This window comes from Eretmochelys imbricata, chromosome 2 (genome assembly GCF_965152235.1).
Source record: "Eretmochelys imbricata isolate rEreImb1 chromosome 2, rEreImb1.hap1, whole genome shotgun sequence".
Classification (NCBI taxonomy): Eukaryota; Metazoa; Chordata; order Testudines; family Cheloniidae; genus Eretmochelys; species Eretmochelys imbricata.
In genome coordinates this window covers 266,456,122-266,478,729 of record NC_135573.1, presented here as the reverse complement: position 1 = coordinate 266,478,729, position 22,608 = coordinate 266,456,122, and the positions used below count along the sequence as shown (strand labels likewise).

The 22,608-nt window shown below is 49.9% G+C and overlaps 1 protein-coding gene across 4 annotated transcripts in view; it reads right to left on the bottom strand.

The window, feature by feature from the left end:
• The window catches only part of DHX30 (DExH-box helicase 30), a 43,043-nt gene that overhangs the window by 3,363 nt on the left and 17,072 nt on the right, over window positions 1-22,608 (bottom strand). For 3 of the 4 annotated variants that reach the window (XM_077808529.1, XM_077808531.1, XM_077808528.1), the window contains 16 exons: window positions 21,556-21,686; window positions 20,910-21,020; window positions 18,332-18,687; window positions 17,251-17,374; window positions 14,980-15,129; window positions 13,781-13,933; window positions 11,558-12,379; window positions 9,335-9,413; window positions 7,677-7,781; window positions 5,661-5,836; window positions 3,760-3,966; window positions 3,072-3,153; window positions 2,257-2,450; window positions 2,016-2,175; window positions 1,363-1,520; window positions 386-731 (listed from right to left, as the gene is read on the bottom strand). In XM_077808529.1, coding sequence (XP_077664655.1) covers window positions 579-731; window positions 1,363-1,520; window positions 2,016-2,175; window positions 2,257-2,450; window positions 3,072-3,153; window positions 3,760-3,966; window positions 5,661-5,836; window positions 7,677-7,781; window positions 9,335-9,413; window positions 11,558-12,379; window positions 13,781-13,933; window positions 14,980-15,129; window positions 17,251-17,374; window positions 18,332-18,687; window positions 20,910-21,020; window positions 21,556-21,686 — 3,161 coding nt within the window. In that variant the 3' untranslated portion in view covers window positions 386-578. Of the gene's footprint in view, window positions 1-166; window positions 303-385; window positions 732-1,362; window positions 1,521-2,015; window positions 2,176-2,256; window positions 2,451-3,071; window positions 3,154-3,759; window positions 3,967-5,660; window positions 5,837-7,676; window positions 7,782-9,334; window positions 9,414-11,557; window positions 12,380-13,780; window positions 13,934-14,979; window positions 15,130-17,250; window positions 17,375-18,331; window positions 18,688-20,909; window positions 21,021-21,555; window positions 21,687-22,608 lie in introns of those variants that run through there. The other variant, XM_077808532.1, reaches the window with a different exon arrangement.

The following is a 22,608-nucleotide window of genomic DNA, read 5'->3' as shown; positions in this document are numbered from 1 at the left end:
AGGAGCTAATGGGGAGAGCTCACACAGGCGCAAGGGCTCCTGCACTGACAAATGCCTCAGTTTACCCCCCGGTACCGACAGGGGGCAGGGACTGAGCAGAGGCGGGGAGGCAGAACGGCAGCGTAGCATGACGGGCGGAGCAGGGGGAACCAGCCGTAGCACCCACCTCGGACGTGGATGTCCGTGTCAGTCATGAGCAGAACAGCCAGCGGATGGACCTGGGAGGAATCCCGCACAAACACCCCACCGTTGGACTTCACCGCCATGAAGTACGTCAGCCAGCGGCTGTAGAGCTTAGAGGCCTCCCTGGTCAGGAAAAGCAGGGCGTTACTGCCAACCACATGCAGGTCCCTGCTCCCCACCCACCCAACCCCTCCCGCTTACACCACGCCAGGCTCAGCCCAGAGCGAAGGGCCTGGAGGGGACGGCCCTGTCCAAAGGGTGAGACCAGGCAGCCCTGGAACAGCAGAGCTCCTCTTCGGAACAACAGCAAGAGAGCGGCCCCAGCAAACCCACCTACGAGGAGGTTCCCGCCCCAGTGTCCAGGGGAGCTCACTCCCTTCCCCGCGGTGCTGGCCTCAGCATGCACCAGAACCATCTGCCCCCGCGTTCACACCCGCCACTTGCCTGTTGATGGTCGACTTGTGAAGCAGAACGGTGCCAGCCTTTGTCCGATAAGAGTAACTGTTGGGCTTGAATTTTCCCTGCCGGGTCACTTTGCCTTGTCTCACCTGAGAACAGGAAAGGCATCTCAGCAAGCAGGAGAGTCAGTTTATACACAGGCCTGCCAGGTGCTGCTGGAATCCAGGGCAACCAGCAAGACCTGAGCAGGGGTTTCCCTCCTGGACACCCTGAGCTGCTGTGGCAGCCTTGCTCTCTCCCTGCTGGTGGCAGAGGATGGCTAGGGGCAGGAAGAAGTTGCGATAGCCAGCCCTGGCTGCTGCAAAGCATATCACAGGAGGCAGAGGATTGGGGAGCCCAACTGGGGAGGAATTGTCCATCACCTCAGTGAGCCATGGCTGGACGAGCACAGGCCTGTGTTGGAGCCTGGCTGATTTGGCAGTGGGAGAGATTTGCGGGGGAGAGGGATTGATTGTGTCACACAGGACGGGGAGCAGGCAATTTGCCCTCGGCCGTGCCCTACCAACAGAGACATGAGCACAGAGCCCCAGTGGAAGGAGAGCGATCCCAGACCATAGCCCCACCCTCTCACACACACTATGCAAATGGACAATGTCCAGGGAGCCAGAAGATTGTGGGGTGGGGCCACAATGCCCAGGAGTGCAGGCAGCCTGCTGAGTCCTGGGACTGGGGCAGCCACAAAGGAAAGGAGGGAGCTCCCAGTCACCAGAGGGCTCCTACCTGGATGAGGTTGGGGTACAGGCCGGCCATGAGGACGCCTTTCACCAGCTCCTCCTCCTCGCTGTACTGGTTGCAGGCCGCAGAGGGCATGGTGCAGTCTGCGGGTGCTGACACCAGGAAGGTTTCGTAGATGTTCTCAGAGAACTGCTTGACAAGGCCTGTGGGGAGGAGTCAGGCCAGGCATAAGCGCCCAGCTCTCAGCACAGGAGCTGCTCCCACCCCTTTGTAAGCCCCAGCTTTGCTCCCTTCCCTCAGCGGGATGGGCTCCCTTGGTCAGAGACAGACAGACTCCTGAGGGTCTGCATGGAAGCACCCACACCTGTCTGGGTCATGTGAGGCTGATTCACTCGCTGTCGCAGGCAAATACCTGGCCCAAGGCTCTCTGGCAGTTCCTGTGCAGAAGGGCAGGAGGCCCAGCTGTGCAGTCACTCAAAGGCCCAAAGTCAGGGCTCGCCCACAAGCAGGAGTCTAGTTTAAGGAGGGATTTGCCCAGAGCCCCACCCCCATGCATTCACCCCCCCTTCCCACCCCCATGACAGCCAAGCTCTCGCCCCTTGGGCCTAGGATGAAGGGCCTCTACTGCATGGTACTTGTTCCTGCCAATTGAGCCAAACTCTTGGGCTCTGACGGTGGGAGGGGCCTGTGGGACTCACCATTGATGAAACGCAGGCTGGGGGCGTAGAGGAAGTACTCCTGCAGGTAGTTATCTCTGGCACGGCTATCTCTGCGCCTCAGCACCTCCTCCCAGCCTGCCACAGCCCTGACAAAGGCCAGGTGATCGCTCCCACTCTCTCTGCTCAAAACGGCCTTCGCCTAGAGCCAGGAAGCTGAGTTAGATGAGCAATAAACCCTCCTCACCCCCTCCCTGCCACAGTCCCAGCAGGCGGCCCTCACCTTGTCCACCTCCGCTCGGTTCTGCAGGCTGCTGCTGAAGGGGTCCCGAGTGAGGCAGGAGACGATGACGAGCAGCGGATGAAGGCAGCGATAGATGGATGCCAAGACAATGGCTTTGGCCAGTCGAGGGTCTGTGGAGATTTGGGCCAGGCGTTTGCCCAGCGTGGTGAGGGCTTCCCTCTGATCCAGCACTCCTGCAACAGAACCATGCACAGGGGCACATCCATCAGCCTCTCCGCAGTACCGACAGGACAGGGAAGGGGAGGCCACTGGTTTCAGACACAGTGCCGCTCAGCAGGTAGGGCAAGGACCCTGTAGAGACATCCTGCTGAGTGCAGCAACCTGACGCAGGAGACTGGGGTGCCAGCCAATGAGTCACCTCCAGGATGGGCATGGCCCCCTGGGTTCCAGACACAAACCTTCAGGACCACATTACCCTGGGGGAGTCACTGAGCCCCCAGAAGCTTCCAACCTCTTAGGAAAGAGTGAAAGGGCTGCAAGATGACCACGTGGTCAGCTGAGCACCCAGCTGTAACTCCTGGAACCATCACTCTCCTCCCTCTCTTTTGATCTCACCTGGAGTCTCCTCTACCATTATAAGCAAAGCAGTGTGCAAAATCAAGAGTTAGATCAGCACAAGCTAAGTGAATATGGCTGGAATGGTCCCAGCTACTCCCCGCTCTGATCGAGGGCTCAGACGCATTGTTGAGATCCCACCCCAACCCAGAGCAAGAGGATCCCGTCCCAAGCCCAGCATCTTACATCTGGACTGGAGCTGTGGCTCCTGTCCCTTTCCACATTCAGTGTTAACTCACCAATTTCCTGCAGGAGGATCACTGCTTCATCCACAGCTTTGATGTCAGGGCTATCCAGAGCCTTGGAGAGGAATTCGACTGCCTGCAACGCACATGCAGAGACAACGTGAGACTCCCCCAGCGCAGGATCAACTCTGACCCACGCAGGGTTAGAGGCAGAAGAATTCTCCACACTGCCCAGAAATGGCTGCTCTACATCGAAACACTGGAATGTCATTTCCTCTTTACCCGCAGGGACACCGAGTTCAGTGCTCTGCATTTCCGCATGGCGCTACGTATGCCGGGCGCTAACCCTGGCTAATCTGCACATTTCCTTCCTGGGGGCTCCCTTCATTAGCACTACTGTTTAGGGCAGGAAGAGACAGCAAAAACTATAGCTCACTGAAATTATAAGGGAGTATAGGGAGGCAAAGTAAAATTATCAGTGCTCAGGCAAACAGGATCTTTAATGAGTATCCATGGACAAGACCATAGGGCCCCCTAAGCATGGCGTCGGCACACGGGTTCAGTACCAACTCTCAGAGAACACCCGACCTACTTATCAGCTGCAGAACCCTGGATTTCCCGTTTACTGCCTGCAGACCTGAGCTCAAAACCACTGACTGGAAGGGGCACAGAGCAGGCAGAGTCACGCTGGCAGAGGGAGTTCCGCCAGCACTGTGGTCTCCTAGCCATGTGCTACACCTACCGTCTTCTCTGGCATGTGGATCTTGGCCTGCACCACCAGGTTCTCCAGGGGAGTGCGCAGGATTTCAGGGACCTGGAAAGTGGGCATTTTGTCCAGGCGGCTGCGAGGGAAGAGGTGATAGGCAAAGCCCGACTGACAGCGGCCAGCACGCCCTCGCCTCTGCACAACGTTTGACTTTGACACCCACACAGTTTCCAGGCAGGAGACCTGGGGGAAGAGGAACGTTAGAGGCAAGTGCTCCTGCTGCGATTTAGTCTGTTTCACCAAGCTCCCCCTCTAGCCCAGAGACCTGAGGAACCCCTGCCCCAAGAGCTTTCCGCGTCACCTAGCTCAGACCTAGCTGGCAAGCTGCTTCTCTAGTGTGCAGAGTCCCACTGCGGGAGCTGGGAAGCTCTCCCCATTCTCCTCAGTCCTGGGCCAGTTAGTGACACACACCCACACACCCCCCGCTTTTGGGGCAAAGTGCTTTGCAAGCAACCTGCTATAGGGACTAGACACAGTAACTGTACCCACCGCCGAGATGCAACTGCCTCTAGGGTTGAACACCTAATCAGGAGCAGCAATGAAGAATGTTGCAGCAAGCAACAGGGGAAGCTAGGTATGTAAAGTGTAGAGACTTACATGGGGATTTGGAGGAGGGGAGAGCTGGATAAAACAACCTTAATTGATCACAGCGTGGGCAAGGACCTTGCTTGTACATTTCATACAAACCCTGGCATCTCTGACACACACCACCCCCCAGCATTATGACGGGGCATTGGAAAGAACCCTGGGACCTTTACCTTCCACTAAGGCAAACTCCAGAGTTGGGCTGAAGGGACCTTGATTTCACATCTCTGCCAAACGGCAGCCATAAACACACAAGCTCTCCCACCAGTTTAAAACGGGTCTCAGTGGAACCCATGTCCCTGTTGTACTGCCCTGCTCCAATGACAGCAGCCAACAAGCCAGATCTGCACGTGATCCAGCTGTGCAAAGCTTAGCACCTGCCTTCCTTCTTCACAGCCTTCTCTCTCATATCCCTGGCAGAGCAGAAGGGAAACGCCAAGCTTGGCGCCATCTGCTGGACAAAGTCTGCACACTCCCCGCTACCCCCCAGTATGCAACAGCATCCTTTAGCTCAGTGATTCTCAAGTGCGGCCACCACGACTTGTGGACCAGGCTGTCAATCGTATATTTTAACTGTTATAACTGAGGCCACCGTGAATTTGTTGTGGCCACAGCAAAAATTCATTTGAGAACCAGCACACTGATTCAGCCTTGCTGAATGCTGCTGACTCCAGGGAGAGGGGCTCCCGTGGACCTGGGCATAGTGCTATGCTGATTAAGAACCTGCTCTAAATCCTATTCAGTCTCTCTTGATGTCTGGGCAACTGGGAGCCACGTGTGCGGCAGAAGCATGCCTGCCTCATGCCACTACTCAACAGCGCTCGCTCCAGCTGGTGGAGCAGCAGCCAGCTTGGTCTGGCTACTAGGAAGTGACTGATGAGAGTCTGTTAGGGAGGGCTGTAAGGCAGGGAGATCTACTGAGGGTGGCACATAGACAACAGGATTTGTTCAGGGCTAAGTTTCCTGGTGCACACTGGGGTGGGCGGTGCACTGGGAGGGAGGTGGCTCAGACAGCCAACGCTCCCTGCGCAATCAATCACCATCACCTGTGCCTGAGAAGAATTTTTTTGTTTTTGACCTGCCTCTGAGATGAGGGGGGAGGAGAGGAGGGGGCATTATCCCTGCTCTGTGGAGATCACATGCAAAGTGAATCAGCAATTCAAGCCATGAGCACCAGCAATTCAAGCCATGAGCTAACAGCAGGCGGGGGACATCTCAAATGCTGCTTTAAGAATCATGCATCAGCTGCAGCTTGTTCCATGAATGCACACGGGACACACAAGAGCCAGCACCTTTGTCTTGAGGTCATAGCGCTCCTCCTTGTGAGTGCCGCTGTCTACCACATGCACAATGTCATTGATGGTGATGGAGGTCTCAGCAATGTTGGTAGCCAGGACGATCTTTCTCACTCCAGGTGGGGGCCGCTGGAAGATGTTCTGCTGGTCCATCATGGGGATGTTGGAGTGCACTGGCATGAGAAAGTGCAGAGTTAGCCTGGCCCTGCTCTGCCCACCAGCACCAGTTAGGGAGGAGGTCAGGTCTACTCAGCCCTCCAGAGCTCTCTCTGTACTGCTCATGCTCTTCCTTCACGTAGGCACCTTCTCTCAGCCCCCTGTGAGAGGCTGGGGCTAGTCACTGCCATCACATCCACCCCCCCCCACACAAACTCACTCTCCTGCTGGTAACAGCCCATCCAAAGAGACTCTGAAGAGAGTTGTCACTTTGGATGGGCTATTACCAGCTGGAGAGTGAGTTTGTGGGGGTGGTGGTGGTGGTGGTGGAGGATTTGTGCTGGAAATGGCCCAACTTGATGATCACTTTAGATAAGCTATTACCAGCAGGACAGTGGGGTGGGAGGAGGTATTGTTTCATGATCTCTGTGTGTATATAATGTCTGCTGCAGTTTCCACGGTATGCATCCGATGAAGTGAGCTGTAGCTCACGAAAGCTCATGCTCAAATAAATTGGTTAGTCTCTAAGGTGCCACAAGTACTCCTTTTCTTTTAGCCAACCAATGGTTCTCCCAGGCTTACTCATCAGACCCACCACTGCATCCGCCAATAATCCCAAAACCAAACTTTGGAAGAGTCAAGCACAGTAAAATGAAACAGCAGATGGCAAAATACTCCAGGTGCTGCAGATAGGAAGGATGCATTTCAAACTCTGTGACCTAAAAAATATCAGTGGTTTTCAACCTGTGGCCCACGGACCACTGGGGCTCTGCAGACTATGTCCAAGGGATCCGCTGTCGTTACCATAGAACAATGGCTTTTGACCTATGGTCTGTGGACCCCAGGGGGTCTGCAGACTATGTCTAAGATTTCCAAAAGGGTTGGTACCTCCTTTTGAAATTTTAGAGGTCGGCAAAAAAAAAAAAAAAAAAAAGAAGTTAAAAACCACTGCCCTCGATTGAACAGAGCACACATGGACTTTCCCGAGGACTCCACTTTTCCCGTCCTGCTCTTCCTCCTGGGCCTGATTAGGGGATGGGGTCTGTCTCAGCTATGACATAATGCCACCTGACCAGCAGGGTTGCAGCCAAAGGCCTGTAACTCCAACCCACACATTTCCTCTTATGGCTCAGGGACCTGGGGAAATTCCTGACAGCAGATGGGCTTGCATGCTGAGGGCCCCAAAGAACAACAGGTAAGTGGAGCAATTGGCCCGGATATAAGCAAGTATGTTTCAGAAGAGAGCATCTCCTGCTCACACATCTCAGCATGCCGCAGCCTGGTTATGGAGCTCAGCCATTCGGCATGTGGTAGGAAGGCACCAGATATGAAGCACTATTTTGCAAAAATGTTTTAAAATATCCTGTTGGGATAAGAACTAAGTTACATGCGCAGTGTGAAGCTGCACCTAGAATTAGGAATCACACATGCCCAGCCCTCACTCTGCCCAATTCCCTGGCCCCAGCGGAGCTCTGTGCTGGCTCCAACTTACAGCAGATGATTCAAGAGCCCTGGAATTCATAGGTGGAGATTCCCCTTGCTACACTATTTAGGAGCTCAGCACATAGCTACAGCGAACATGGTATTCGGTGGGCTCCATGATGGCAGACAGGGAGTGAGTTTGTCCCCCTCAAATCCCCACAGGCCTCAGCAGCAGCCAGGTCAGCATGGCCCGGGCAATCTGCCCCAAATGCAGAGTTACATGACAGGCTTACCAGTGTGTCTGATGCATCCAAATTGATTCTGCATCAGACAGCAACAGCTGGAAGTGTTACTTAGAATACCATGTTTCAGCCCCAACCATCTCTCCCTCTCCCCCAAGCACTAGAGAGCAGAGGCCTGGCAATGCCATCTCACCTGGTAAGACAAGGTACCGGCTGTTCTGAGAGCCGAGTGTTTCCAGCAGGCGCTGCTGCACTCCTTTGATCTCCTGCCAGCCAGGAAGGAAGCAGAGGACCCCACCTACAAAGGATCAAGAGCAGAACAGGCAACACAGAGATGCATGGGGCTCTTTTCCAAGCTGCAGACAGACACCATGACTCTTACTGAGATTCCCCAGGACTCCTTGGAGTATGGGAGACCTGGCACAGAGGTATTTCCCTGTCTAGACCCAGAAACATGAACAGGAGACTAACAGGTTACCACGTCTGTATCAGGACTGATCATCACTGAAACCCGTCAGACACATGCCCATATAGATCACAGACAAACAGCAACATGTAAGCCACCCCTCCAGCTGGGGACCCTGGGGAGTTACAAAATCAAAACAAGAGGGAGAATGTAGTGGGTGATTTAATACATGCCACAGCCTGTCCATGCACTTAGACACAGTATAATCAACTCCCTCACACTGGCTGACTCGTGGGGTATTCTGCCATTGAGACAGACATCAGCACCAGGTGTCCTGGGATCCCAGCTCAGTGTCATGAGAGGAAATGGAGCTTATTGGCTTTGAAACAGCCAGACTTCCTAAAAGCATGGTTTTGAAACCAGCCTTCATCTTTCCAGGGGAGATGCAGCATTCTATGCCGTTTACTGCGGGGGGGGGAGCTCAACCTTAAAAAAATAACCAGAGACCCTGTTTGCTCTGTGGGAACATGAGATCCCTGGGCATTGGTACAGATGCAGTTGCTGCACTCCGTCCTGGGGTGGCTTCATTTCTGTGGTACAGTGCGTCTCCATCTCTGAAGCCCTATACTCCATGTTGAAAAATGCCATGCAAGTCAAATATTATTTGCCAACACAGTGACCACCACTCTACCCAGTGTCCAGACACCACGCTGCACGCTCCAGGAGACTCAAGAAAGTACGGTCACTACTCTCCCGTACAGGATGCAAAGTTGCACAGTGCATTTGTATAGCGGGTTACTTTATCCCCAAGAGACAGACATGCCAACTGATTTATAGCTATTGGTGCGACCTCAAGAGACTTGGGGATGTCACCCCATTTTTATTATATGGCAACGCTTTACACACAAATCCACTTGCTTGGCTCACTCTTGTTACGGTATGCAGACTCGGAGGTTACCAGTGCCTGCATCCTTTGCTGACAAACTCTTCAGATCTTCCTGCAGCCTCAGTGAATCCCAGACATGGGGTCTCTCTGTAGCTCACAGCAGCCCCAGGCACATGGCAGCCGCACACTAATGGTAATAGGGTTTACCCTGGGCTGCCTGAGGGTAAAAGGGCTCAGAGAGCAGATCCAGTACAAAGGGGTTGATGACACATTCACACGGGTGCTTTCAGGCACCGCTGACCTCAATTTTGTGGCTGTTCCACTGCCAGGGCCCAGAAGACAGTGCTTTCAGCCAGCAAGACCCTGGCAATACAAGGATCAAGGGCTGGTCTTGCCAAGTACCTTCAGTGCCCACAGAGAAAGACAGGATGCCCAGCCCCTTGCAGGAGCCAGCCCTATTTTATGAGTCTGATCTGCTTTGGCAAAGGGACCAGGCTCTACCTGCTCTTTTCCCATCTTCCAAAACCCCAGGCAAGGGAGAAAGTAATGCAGCACCTACCTGGCTCTCCATGGGCGTCGATCTGGAGCACAAGGTCAGTGATCAGCTCAAGATCGAGGACACATTCATCGTCTGATTGCTAAGGAACACAGGAGGATATGTAAATACTGAGGTAGCAGCAGTGACCCAATGGGCAGGGAGAGGGGTACTACACACCCTGCAGCATCCCCCTAAGATGGCAAACACCTTTAATAAGAGCCGTGGGCTAGTGGTCTGATCACAGCACTACGAGCCATGAACTCCAGGAGCCTTAAGTTAGGCTCAGACTCATTCTGGTCACCACCTCTGCTGTACAGTGAGGATACCACCTCCCTTCCCCCATCTGTGAGGTTTGCAAGGATTTGTAAATATCAGCATTATGGATTATATTGTCACCACCAGCTCATTTAAATCATGGCTTTTGGTTGGGGCAGGCGGGTGCTACAGGAGAATGGGACATCAGTGAAACAACTGGGCAGCAGGAGGCCAAGGCTTTTCTTTGCATCTCTTTGCAAGTGAGAAAGAGAGCGCCCCCAAGGAGTGGGGCAGGCAACTGGATGATAAAGGTCTTTTAAGAGGATAACAGAACCAGAAAGAGTAATGCACAGAGAGAGAGAGAGAGTGTGTGAGTGGTGGAAGATGGCCGGGCACTGGACCCTGCTGTGATTGGATACACCCCAGAAGCCATCAAATATTACGAAGAATCTATACATAGGGAAGCGTTCCAGGTGGACAGAGTTCATAAAAATAGGCCCCAGCTGCAGCATGTGCAAGGACAGAACTAGGAAAAGGAGAATTCACGCACGTAGGTAATCTACAGTTGTTTAACTGGAGCTGTTAGCTAACTAGTTTGCAGTCTGGACACTCCACAGACATGTGTGTTTATTACTAGAGGCCAGAGTAAACCATAACCTGGTGTGCCCTGCTTCAAACTTCTCTGGAGTGTCCAGACTTACAGGTATACTTACAAAAAAAAAAAAAAAGGAGTACTTGTGGCACCTTCGAGACTAACCAATTTATTTGAGCACAAGCTTTCGTGAGCTACAGCTCACTTCATCGGATGCATTCAGTGGAAGATACAGTGGGGAGATTTATATACACAGAGAACATGAAACAATGGGTGTTACCATACACACTGTAAGGAGAGTGATCAGGTAAGGTGAGCTATTACCAGCAGGAGAGGAAAAAAAAACAACCTTTTGTAGTGATAATCAAGGTGGGCCATTTCCAGCAGTTGACAACAACATGTGAGGAACAGTAGGGGGGAAAAATAAACGTGCGCAAATAGTTTTACTTTGTGTAATGACCCATCCACTCCCAGTCTTTATTCAAGCCTAATGTAACGGTGTCCAGTTTGCAAATTAATTCCAATTCAGCAGTCTCTCGTTGGAGTCTGGTTCTGAAGTTTTTTTTGTTATAATATTGCAACTTTTAGGTCTGTAATTGAGTGACCAGAGAGACTGAAGTGTTCTCCAACTGGTTTTTGAATGTTATAATTCTTGACATCTGATTTGTGTCCATTTATTCTTTTACATAGAGACTGTCCAGTTTGGCCAATGTACATGGCAGAGGGGCATTGCTGGCACATGATGGCATATATCACATTGGTAGATGTGCAGGTGAACGAGCCTCTGATAGTGTGGCTGATGTGATTAGGTCCTATGATGGTGTCCCCTGAATAGATATGTGGGCACAGTTGGCAACGGACTTTGTTGCAAGGATAGGTTCCTGGGTTAGTGTTTTGGCTGTGTGATTGCTGGTGAGTATTTGCTTCAGGTTAGGGGGCTGTCTGTAAGCACAGACTGGCCTGTCTCCCAAGATCTGTGAGAGTGAGGGATCATCCTTCAGGATAGGTTGTATACTTATGTTAGCTAACTCGAATTGGCTGGCGGTCAGTTTCCTCAATCTCAAAGCACTCAAGTGCAGGCAAACCCATAGGGAGCTAACATTTCATTACGAAGGAGCCAGTGCCAAGTTGTTTAGAGCAAAGTCTGAGATCTGATTCAGATTTTAGATGAAGATTATAAATGGGATCTAACCAAACCTAATGGGAACCTCAGGAGGTCTGGGCTGGAATTAAAACTCTGCCAATAGCTTGCAACCCAAACCCAGCAGCACTGGACTAGTGCAGAAGAATTGCAGCAGGAAGGAACTAGCCCCAGCCCAAATCTCTTTTCATTGCTAACCATCCCGGGGGTTGGTACCATAGACAGGGAAACAAATCAGAATGTGCTGTATACTCACCTTCACCTCGTAGTGCCGGTGTCTGTGACGGCCCAGCTTGGCCAGGATCTCTTCCAGGTAATATTCCTTCACCGGGTACATGAAACCTGGCACCTTGACTACAGGGCAGTCCCCAAAGTACTGCGAGAAGCGCTGGTTGTCCCCTGTGGCACTCATCAGGACCAGGCGCAGGTCGGGGTTGAGCTTCTGAATGCCCTTCAGCAGGATAAGCAGGAAGTCGGTGTTGACGTCCCGCTCATGGACCTCGTCCACAATCACATGGCTGACGCCCTCCAGGCTGGGGTTCCCCTGCAGCTTTCGTAGGAGGATGCCCACCGTGCAGAAGAGCAGGGCTCCTCCCCGGGCTGGTGGTTTGCTCTCCAGCCGCACCTGGTAGCCCACGTTCTTCCTCATGTTGGGACCCAGCTCCTGCGCAACCCGCTGGGCGACCGAGATGGCGCTGATCCTTCTTGGCTGGGTGATCACCACATTGCAGCGGGCACCGCGCCCCTCCAGGATGTAACGCTCCAGCAGCAGCTGAGGGATCCGGGTGGTTTTCCCACAGCCAGTGTCTCCTGCTATTACCACCACAGGATTCTGCTCAATGGCCGACAAAATAGTGTCCTTGTGAGGATCCACAGGCAGCTGATGGCTTTCTGGCCACGATGAACCCCTCCTCTTCCAAAGGGCCAGGAGGTTCTGGCTAAGGCGCACTTCCTCCCCTTCTGACATGGGAGTGTACGTCTTCCCTGTGATGGCATCACTGATAGCACCTGACTCCTTACTCAGGTTCATCATGTCGTCAGCAATCCGAGGCCTGGATTCCCTCGAGTCCACCGGGTACTGAGGGAGGAGGAGAAAATTGGCACAGACAGACACTTAACTCTGAAGCTGCACCTTAAAACATAGAATGCCAGGAGGGTATGTTGCAGGGTCAGAGGTGGGGACCATCAGGCAGGATGCTGGTTTTGGCACTGACTGCATGGCCTGGAGCAAGGCACAAGCCATGTCGCTTTGGGCAATTCAGCCCCTGAATTCTCATTCTGTAAAGACTCAGCTCAGAACATAACCGCAAACCACCCCCTCTGCTTGGCACACCACCCTAAGCTAGCCCTCTACGCTTGCCTCATTTCAAACCTCTTTTGGGACACCCAATCCTTTCAACAAAGATTTTAGAGCGCTGATAACTGACCCTCCATGCGGTGCCCAAGACAGAACGGGAAAAACCGCAGCATCATGTAGTGGTGACCCAGCCTGCATTCCACCCCCATGCAAGCCAATGTTAGAAATAGGATAAGTGCTTCAGGGCAGGGGCCAGGCCTTACGTGAGCAGTGTTTTAGGTGCTGTGAAATAACCCTATCCCCTAAGGAAGTCAGGCCAGCTGACTTTAGACCCCTAGAGGCCATGGGAACACAGTTGCTGTTCAGTTATACACAGCAACACGACAGCTTGTGGCAAGAAATGAATCTCAGATCCCAGGGAAAGCACAGGGGGGATTTTAGGGAGCAGAACGCAGTTCCTCAGGTCAGGATTTGGCCAGAACATGCCTATTCAGGTTTAAAGGACTAGGGACATTTTTGAGCTCACAAGTCAGGACCTCAGGACTCCGTCTTACCCAAACAATGGCACTTCCAGCAGCACAGTGCTTCCCAGAAACAGGCTTAGATACTGACACTGTCCTGACTGCAGAGTACCATGATCTACTGGATACTGCACAACCACCCGCCCACCTCTTCACACACCAGAGACCAGCCTCTGTCCTAGTGGAAGTGGGCACAACTCCCACTGACTTCAGCCTCCCAGCCTGATTCTGGGTTGAGAATTGAGACTTCTTGGTGAAGTGCCTTGTGTAACCAGCACCTACTGCTCTAGGACCATTGCACCCAACATTTAATGCATTCAGTGCCATGAGAGAAAAATCCCCAAGGGCCATCTACAAACACTTGCAGCTGCTCATCGTAAACCAAGTAAATGAAGCAGAGATCACTGTATAGTTTGTTAAGCCAGCCTGCGCTAAGACAGCGGTTGCTACCCTGAGTGATTTGTGTACAAGCCAGTCCCACACCCGAGATCCCTGGCTTGGGGATTACCAAAGCAGCTCTCCCAGTACAGAGCTGACAAAAGCTAGCTCACTGAGTTCATACGCTATCATATGATACCTGTGGCTTGGCTGGTTCAGGGACAGGGAACCTAGCTGCCACCTTTGCCCCGAGGTGGCCCTACGGTATGTGAATAAGTCTTACGTGGTTCAGGTAGTTCTCGATCTTACGCAGGGTGGCCTCAGGGACCTTGATGTGGCAGGGTCTCCTCTGATTCTCACCCAGCTCCCTGAGGGACGTCATGTTGTACATGGCGTGGCTCAGTGGGTTGTTGTTCTTGTCCACTAAGCCAAGGCTCTGGAAAGGAGGGAGACAAATAGGGACAGTAAAAAAGGCAAGGAATCTCCCCACATGAAACAGTGTCTAGGGGGTGGGAAGGGAACACAGCACAGATGAGAATTAAGTCAGCATTTTCAGAGCGAGACTAGCTTTGACTGCAAGGACCATGCTCTTCATCTAGCTTAGCTCCTCCATGCCCAGCCACTGAGAGCCCCTTTCCCAAAAGAAGGTGGAGTGCAAGGAAGGGCAAGTCTCCCTACCCAGGAAGGTCCCAATCCCAACAATTCCTGCCTTCACCAGGGCAGGAGGCTGAGACCCAGGGGAATCCTCCAGGATCTTCCCTGTTGTGAAATACACACATTGGAGCCCAGGGCTGTCCCTGACACCAACTCTGCCAATGGGGAAATTCGCCAAGGAAGATTCAGATCAGAGGAATGGCATAGGCAGTAATTTCCAGTGGGACCCACTTACAAGAGCTGTTAATCCTCTTACTGGCATTTCCACAAACTTCAGTAGGTAGCCGACCCAGAATAGTCTTTCCAGCCTGCCCTTTCCCCATTGATTTTGGAGCCAGGTAATTACACATGACAGAGAGCTAAGAGAACAGAGTGGTCAGACTGACCCGCCTGAAGGAGCAGGGAGCCAGCCTACCCTGTTTGGAGGCAGCTAGGTGGCTGAAAAGACAGAACCACCATTCGCAGGTTGATCCTTATACATCACTTTGCTGATGGGCGAAAACCCCCATCAGCGCCATGGAGGTTCACAATCTGTTTCCCAACTCCTTTGCTGTACCCCTGCACAGAGTCCTAAGGTATCAGCCTAGAGACAAGGACAATTATCTGACCCAAGGCTTATCATGGAGTCCACTCTAGGTGGCAGCAGGGAACCCAGACTGAGTCACAGAAACATCAGCAGCCTTCAGTCTCGGAGGCTCAGCCTCGCCCCAGAATAGGACAGTTCTAGTATGAGCAGTGTTCCTTCGCAGCAGGCTGGATAGTGCCTGCATGGAAGGGATGCTGTGGTAGGAGCCACATCAAGATTTGCTATAGACACATGCTACTCACCTTCAATTTCTGGCAGGCCAGTGCTGCTGCTTTGTTCTCGGCCTCAACCTTGCGGCGGCCCTTGGCAGCGAAGGTCATCGGGCAAGGCCAGCGCAGAGTGAGCTTGCAGATCTTAGTCTTGGTGCCCACGGTACGGAACTGCATGAATTCCTGAAATAGAGACAGGCAGCTTTTGAGGGAAGAGGAAGGCAACTGAAAGGCTGGTTTATTCAGAGGGAGCCTCTGAAAGGTTTACTAGGCTATATTACCTAAACAGCAGGGCATTTTTACATGTAAGATTTTAACTCAGTACCTTCTGGAATAGGATCATAGAAAAGTAGGGCTCGAAGGAAGCTCAAAACATTGTCTAGCCCAGGTCCTGCATCAGCACAGGGAGCAAGTAAACCTAAACCATCCTTGACATGCGTTTGTCCAACCTGTTCTTAAAAACCTCCAGTGACGGGGATTCCACAACCTGCCTTAAAAGCCTATTGTAGAGCGTAACTATCCTTATAGTGAGAAATTTTTCCTAATATCCAACCTAAACCTTCCTTACTGCAGATTAAGCCCATTACTTCTTGTCCTACCATCAGTGGACATGGAGAACAGTTGATCACCACCCTCTTTATGTCAGCCCTTATCATGTTTGAAAACTTATCAGGTCCTCCCTCAGCCATCTTTTTTCAAGACTACACATGCCCCGTTTAACCTTTCCTCCTGGGTCAGGTTTTCTATGGCTCATCATTTTTGTTGCTCTTAACTGGACTCTCTCCAATTTGTCCACATCTTTCCCGAAGTGTGGCACCCAGAACTGGACACATTTCTCCAGCTGAGGCCTCACCAGTACCAAGTAGAGTGGGCAAATTACTTCCCATGTCTTACGTACAACACACCTTTAATACACCCCAGAATTATATTAGCCTTTTTCACAACTACATCACATTGATGGCTCATATTCAGTTTGTGATCCACAATAATCCACAGATCCTTTTCAGCAGTACTATCACCAAGCCAGTTATTCCCCAGTTTGTGGTTGTGCATTTGATTTTTCCTTCCTAAATGAAGTACTTTGCACTCAGAGAGACAAGGTGGGTGAGGTGATATCTTTCACTGGACCGACTTCTGTTGGTGAGAGAGACAAGCTTTCTAATATCCTGGGACCAACTCAGCTACAAGTATACTGCATACGTACTTTGCGCTTGTCTTTATTGAACTTCATCTTATTGATTTCAGACCAATTCTCCAATTTGTCGAAGTCATTTTGAATACTAATCCTGTCCTCCAAAGTGCTTGCAACCCATCCCAGCTTCATGTCATCTGCAAATCTTATAAGCACATTCTCTACTCTATTATCCAAGTTATTAAATTAAAATATTGAGTGGTACTGGACCCAGGACAGAACCATGTGGGTCCCCACCACATATGTCCTCTGAGTCTGAGAGCAAACCACTGAGTACAGTCATTCAATCAGTTATCCACCCACCTTACAGTAATTTCATATAGACCACGTTTCCCTAGATTGCTTATGAGAACGTCATGTGACACTGTGTGAAAAACCTTACCAAAATCAAGGTATTTCACATGCATTGCTTTCCCCCTTACACTAAGCCAGCAGCTTATATAGCAGCATCCATGTAGTCAGAGGTGACCTGTGCTAAACCCCTCCCCTGAGAGCTCACCTGCTAAAGGCTCAGTGGGTATAAAGATAAGACATAACAAACAGGCTGCTCTGTGGAGCACTTCATAGAAGAAGGGAGTTAGAAGGTGAAAGATACAAGGGGGAGAGCTTGTCAAACTTTTTTACAGCATGTGCAGGGCACAACAAAGTCTGGAAAGGAGATAGGTGAAGTGCACAGAGGAAGGAGAAGGAGAGCAGAGATGTAGGGAGGAGTGGAGTTCTGGACAAATTTGACCATCAACGAACATTACAAAATTCTCAGAATAAAGGATATGGCTCTGGCTGGCTGCACAAATCAAGGGGGCTTGCAGCACAATTCACCCCAGCAAAAACACAAACCCCACATATAACAACAGTTTCTCGTTTGAGTAACAACGCTCCCACTGCTTCTCCTGAGGGACTCTTCCCCAAGTCTCACTGTCAATAAGGTTTTCCTCTTCTTCAGCCTAATTTCAGCCCACCACTATCTAGCCAGCCTTTGGAGAACCCCAAAGAATTCTTCTCCTTCCTTGAAATCTACACCCTTTCAATCACTGCAGCGCATCCTTCCCAGCCGCTGAAAGGCAGATTCCCAACAAGAGGAGATGGGAGACGCCATTCTAACAGCAACTCACCTTGACTGTGGAGGAAGAGGTTGCAATCTGAATCACCTGGGCCAGAAGGTTTTTGGGTAGAGGGAACTGGGTCAGAGCCCTGATGGCATTGTTATCATCTGTCATTTCAACAGAGGCCCCTCCCCTGCAAGACGAAAAGTAAAACAGTTCAGGTAGGTAAAAAACAAACTAATCTCTCTTCTCCCTAATTCTATTTTTGCTTAGACCCTTCGCCCTCCAGCTCCTTTGTCATGGTCTAAAATTGAGTAATTAAAGAATACAATGTGAGTAAAGAGATTATGGAGTTAATTAGCAATGGAGGGTTTGCAGCCAACTGGGTAGAGAGTACCATTACATTGCGTTACAGAACTCAGAATGAAGACGATCCTTCTAGCCAATGGAAGCTCCAAGTCAGAATTCTAGCTTCTACTGAAAGTAACTGTCATCCCAAATATTTACAGTTGCAATGCAAACTGGAATACAGGAATGGCTTTTACTACTCCTTTAGGAGAGACAGTCCATTTCAAAATATTTCCCCCTTTGTCCCAAATTGTTTCCCTTTAAAAAAAATTGAAATAGAGGTCCTGACTTGTCTTTCTCCTGGAGGGCACTGGCAATCTGAAGAGCTTACAATGAAAAAGTACAAAGCAAGGTACTGTGGGGTAAGGGTGGGAATAATCTCATTACCATGTACAAGGGCCACCTAAAGTAGGTTTAAAAAGACTGCCAAATTTAAGTGTGGCTTTTGGAGATGACAAACTGCAGGCCAGGAGAACTGCTCCCCACCATGTCTATGAGGCCGACAGTGAGCAAGCTGGGGAAATCGCCTGTCAGAAGAGCAGGAGTCCAGAAAAGAACCCCACGCCCGCTCGTGCTGACCTAGGTATGAAAGCAGGCAGACCTACCATGGAATGGCGCAGCACCCTTATGGAGCCTGGCACAGGAGCTTTATGTTCAGACTCTGCTGAAGTGCTCTATGTGCTCACTATGGTGTGGGCAGCGAGAGGTCAACTTTGAGGTCTTTGGGGATACATCAGCTCGTGCACAGACCATTTTCTCACTACTCCCCTGCTTTAGTGAGCTTGTCAGAACATGATTTTACCTCATGTCTCTAGCTGGGGTCCGAGCTTCATTCTGTGCCATAGATAGGTAATCAGTAACATCAATTGTGTCTTCTTCCAGCTCCCCTTCCTCCAACTCCCCTTCCTCTAGCTCCCCTTCCTCCAACTCCTCTCTTCGCATCGCTTTAGGCATCCTGCCTTGCTCCATGGACTGTATGGAGTCATCTGGTTCCACCCGTCTCCAACAAGTCGACAAGTCAGCCAGAGATGGTCCAGACTTGGAACGCCATCTGCCTTCGGGGCACCACCTGTCCTCCGGGCAGCCAAGCTGGTCAGCAAGGATTCGGTACTTTGCAGCATCAAACAGCTCGTTCCTGGGCCCTAACAACCCCCAGCCCTGAATAAAAGAGTCACACACTGTTAGACAGCTGTAGGGAGCTAGCAGGACCTGGCAACTTCTAAAGCAGACTGAGACCACGCTTGGTCCAAAGGGAGACGTGCAGAGATGAATCCCTTGTTTCCAGGAGAGTGAAAGGAAGCTGAAAAGGCACTTGCATACCTTAAAAAAAAAAATTCCACCTGTCCCTATTTATAGTCACTCCTTAAAAGGGAAATCTGTTTCTTGCTGACTTCTCTTCCGATCACACACAGTGGTTTGGTATCATGCTGTTGCTTACAAAGGCTGGGCCAGTGCATGCCGGTTTGTTATACAGCAGACAGTATCTGTTTGGTGTTTTAAAGAACTGAAACCCCCCCCCGCCCCCAAACACAACACAACACAGACTATACTAACTTTTCTAGACTCCTCTTTTCTCTCCCAGAACAGACAATGTTGATTCACATAGTAAAAACTTCACATTTGACTTCAAAGAACAAAAATATTTGGGACATCCCACCAAACACACCACTGGGGTTCTTGTTAGGGAAGATGGTAATTTTTCACTTCCTCCTCTTTCATGAAAGTAAGATGTTTACATTCGAGTGACAGATGCTTGTGTTTCTGAGTTTTGTAACGTACAAGACTTCAAAACTTGTCTGAGCCTGGAACTACAAAGAGCTCCCAACTGCTGTTTGGGTAATTATTATTTGCAAGAATCCCTCACCTGCATTCTAGGCCTATGTGCCCATACACAGGTGCAGGGACACCCATGACAACACACCTTGCTTTTCTATACTGTGACATTTCAAAGAGCTTTGGCAACATTCATTCATTTAGCCTCACAACACCCCTATTAGACAGGACAGTGTTATTTTGTACTATGGTGGAGCCTTGAGATCCAAATCCCTGATTTGGGGCCCCTCACACTACATACACATATAACAGACAGTCCCTGGCCCTAAGCAGATAGTACCATCTGTTTATTTGGATGGCAAGCTATTTATTATGGATAGCACCGGAATGACCACCTTTAGATAAAGTTGCCCAAAGCTTCCTATTATAAAACCCTTGTTTTCAGTTGCATAAAGCTCTGCTAAACTAACCATTCAGGCTGAAATTTTCTGTGCCAAATGCGTGCATTGGGCTGAGCTGAACTGTTTTGAAAAATTTCAGCAAAAATGGTTCCGCTGCTTCTGAGAACACAGCTGAGGTAAAATATCTCTCCCCTCTCCCCCACATGATAAAAAAAATTCTTACAACAATTTCATTGAGAAGATTTAGCTTTTCATAGTTTCTATGCTTTCAGAATGCACAGTAAGTAAGGTCTAGGGCCACACACTGAACAATAATGATAAAACAAAATATTCCATAGCTACTCATCCAATGAGCACCGTCCACCCTGTGCACTGAATGAGGCAGGGATCCTGTGGAAAAAGTCTGTGATGATGTAATTAAAGACCGCATCATAATGCATATGCATAAAGGGGCCAAATTAAGGGTTGCACAGGCAACCTTAATTCTGTCATTTCCTAACCTTTGAGTGCCTGGCTTTGCAACCATATTGTTCTTTTAATTTTTGGATGCAACTAGATTTAAATTCTAGGGGGGAGCTGCAGCGACCCCTGTATTTAGGTTGCTTAATAGCACATAGGTCAGTATTGTCTCCGTTTTACAGACAAGGAAACGGAAGAACAGAGAGGTGATGCAACTTGCTCATGGTCACAGCAAAATCAATTGCAGGGCTGGGACTAGCATTTAAAACCCTGCCTTCCAGGGTGGTTCTCTAGCCACTAGACCGTGCTCCCTCCCAAACAGCTCCCAGTATAACTTTATATTGTCCGACAGTGAGGCAGGTACACAGGAACAGCATTAGGTGCACCCATCTCTCCCAAGAGTGATGAGCTTTGTTTGGAGATTGAGGACAACAAAGGACATAATGGAGAACAAAGACCAGAAGTAACTCAAGGCTGTTAATGTGTTCAGACAGCCTACTTGCTTGGCCATGGGAGTAAGTGGGTGTGCAAGCTCAGTCGCATCCAGCCACTTGCCCTAAGCCCAGTGGGGCTGCCCCCATTCCTGACTAGAAGACAAAACAACTGAGAAAACGGAGGAGGAAAGAGCTTTAAATAAGTCAGAGGTCATTAACAGCCATTAAGGTAGGCCAGCAAGTTCAGAGGCCTCTTCCTGACTCTTGGCAGAGATGTCGTGGGGGCGGGGAGAGGAGAGGAACAACAGCTCACCTTGAAGAGCTGGCATGCAGCAGCTGCAGCCTGCCTCTCAGCATCGATCTTTTTGGTCCCATAGCCTTCCACTTCCACATTCTTAGGCCATTTTATGTGCAGAGTGACTTTCTGAAAAGGAGAGAAAAGCAGTGAAATATGAGAGTGTGCAGAATCCAAGCCCTCTCTCCTCCTAGTACTTGGGTGCTCTCTCTGAATGCCAGGCAAGAGAAAGGTTTAATAAATATCACTAAGAGGCTCTTATTTTCAGCTAGTACTTTTCAGTAGAGGATCTCAAAGGGCTTTTCATTTAGCTGCTTTTTACAGATGTGACAGTGAAGTGAAGTGACTTGCCCACAATCACATAATAGGACAGTGACAAAACTACAGTTAACTAGTTATGTCAAATAACCATCCTTCCACAAAGAGGGAGGGTTAGAGATGGAGACTGGGTTTTTATATGCATATTAAATGTGCCGAGATGAAGAACAGTCGGAAGGGGGAGTACATTTGAAACACATACTACTATGCAATAAGCCATTAAGAAATGCAATAGCGCTTCAGACGTGTGTATTAAAAATCACTTACAACTCTGAGTATTCCTGGCCCTTTGCCACCTACACATACAAGCGCTCCTCCCACAGTCAGAGGTTAATAATGGAATTACCTTTTTTCTTGGCCCGTTAGTGTGGATATACACCAGTTTGTCTCTTGCATGGGAGATCCCCAGGGCTCTTCCAATCACACTGTTGAGCAAGTTTTTTGGCTGTGGAAATTCCTTCAACAAGTCTCTGGAATCTGAAAGAACAATGGAAAAAGCATGCCATTTTAATACTCGTATAGTCCTGTTCAAAGGAGCTGGAGCATGTTATAAACTCTTATCTTACTGAAGTGCTGTAAGGTCTAAAATTATGCCTGTTTTACAGATGTGGAACTGGAAGCAGAAAGTGCTTTGCCCATGGTGTTGCAAGGTGTCAGTGGAACAGAATTCAGAAACCCTGAAGTCCCCTGGGCTCTCACTGGAGGACACTCCATTACCAACACACCAACAGCTATTCTGGTCTGGATTTCAGGAGAAGTCAGGCAGCTATGTTTACTCATTCCACTTTCAAAAAGCCTGAAAATATTCTATTCAGATTGCCTCATGGTTAGAACTTTTGGTTTAGTGACTCAAGGACACACCATGAAAGCCAATCTAGAAACACTTTATGTTGTACAAACAAGGTTTATAAGCTTTGAGATGAATGAAAACATTTCCACGATTAAAAAAAAAAAATCTATTTGAAATCCATTTCTTTGGATGCAAACATTCCCTTGAAGTGTTCAGACCCTAAATACTGTGGCACTGGACTAGCCCCTGAAGCTAGAAAATGAAACAAAGTAAGTGAAACTAATTGTTTTAATTGACTTGAGACAAATACAAACCACCCCCCCCCCCCGAAAAATCAAAACTCCAACCAAACACCAACTGTAAAATGGCAGAAAGGTTACTGAGCAATAACTGCATTTTGCACAAATTGTCAGTACAAATCCAAATACTTGGGATGCACAAACCCCCTCACTGCCAAGTCAATGGCTCTAGAAAGTAGTGCCTTCAAGTAATGCATAGGCTCCCCTGTGGGATCTAGATACATGATGGGAGGTTATTTAAGGAGCTGTGGCTCCCTAACTCCACCACAGCTGCTGTCCACTTAATTTAAGTTTAGCAGCAGGACTCAAA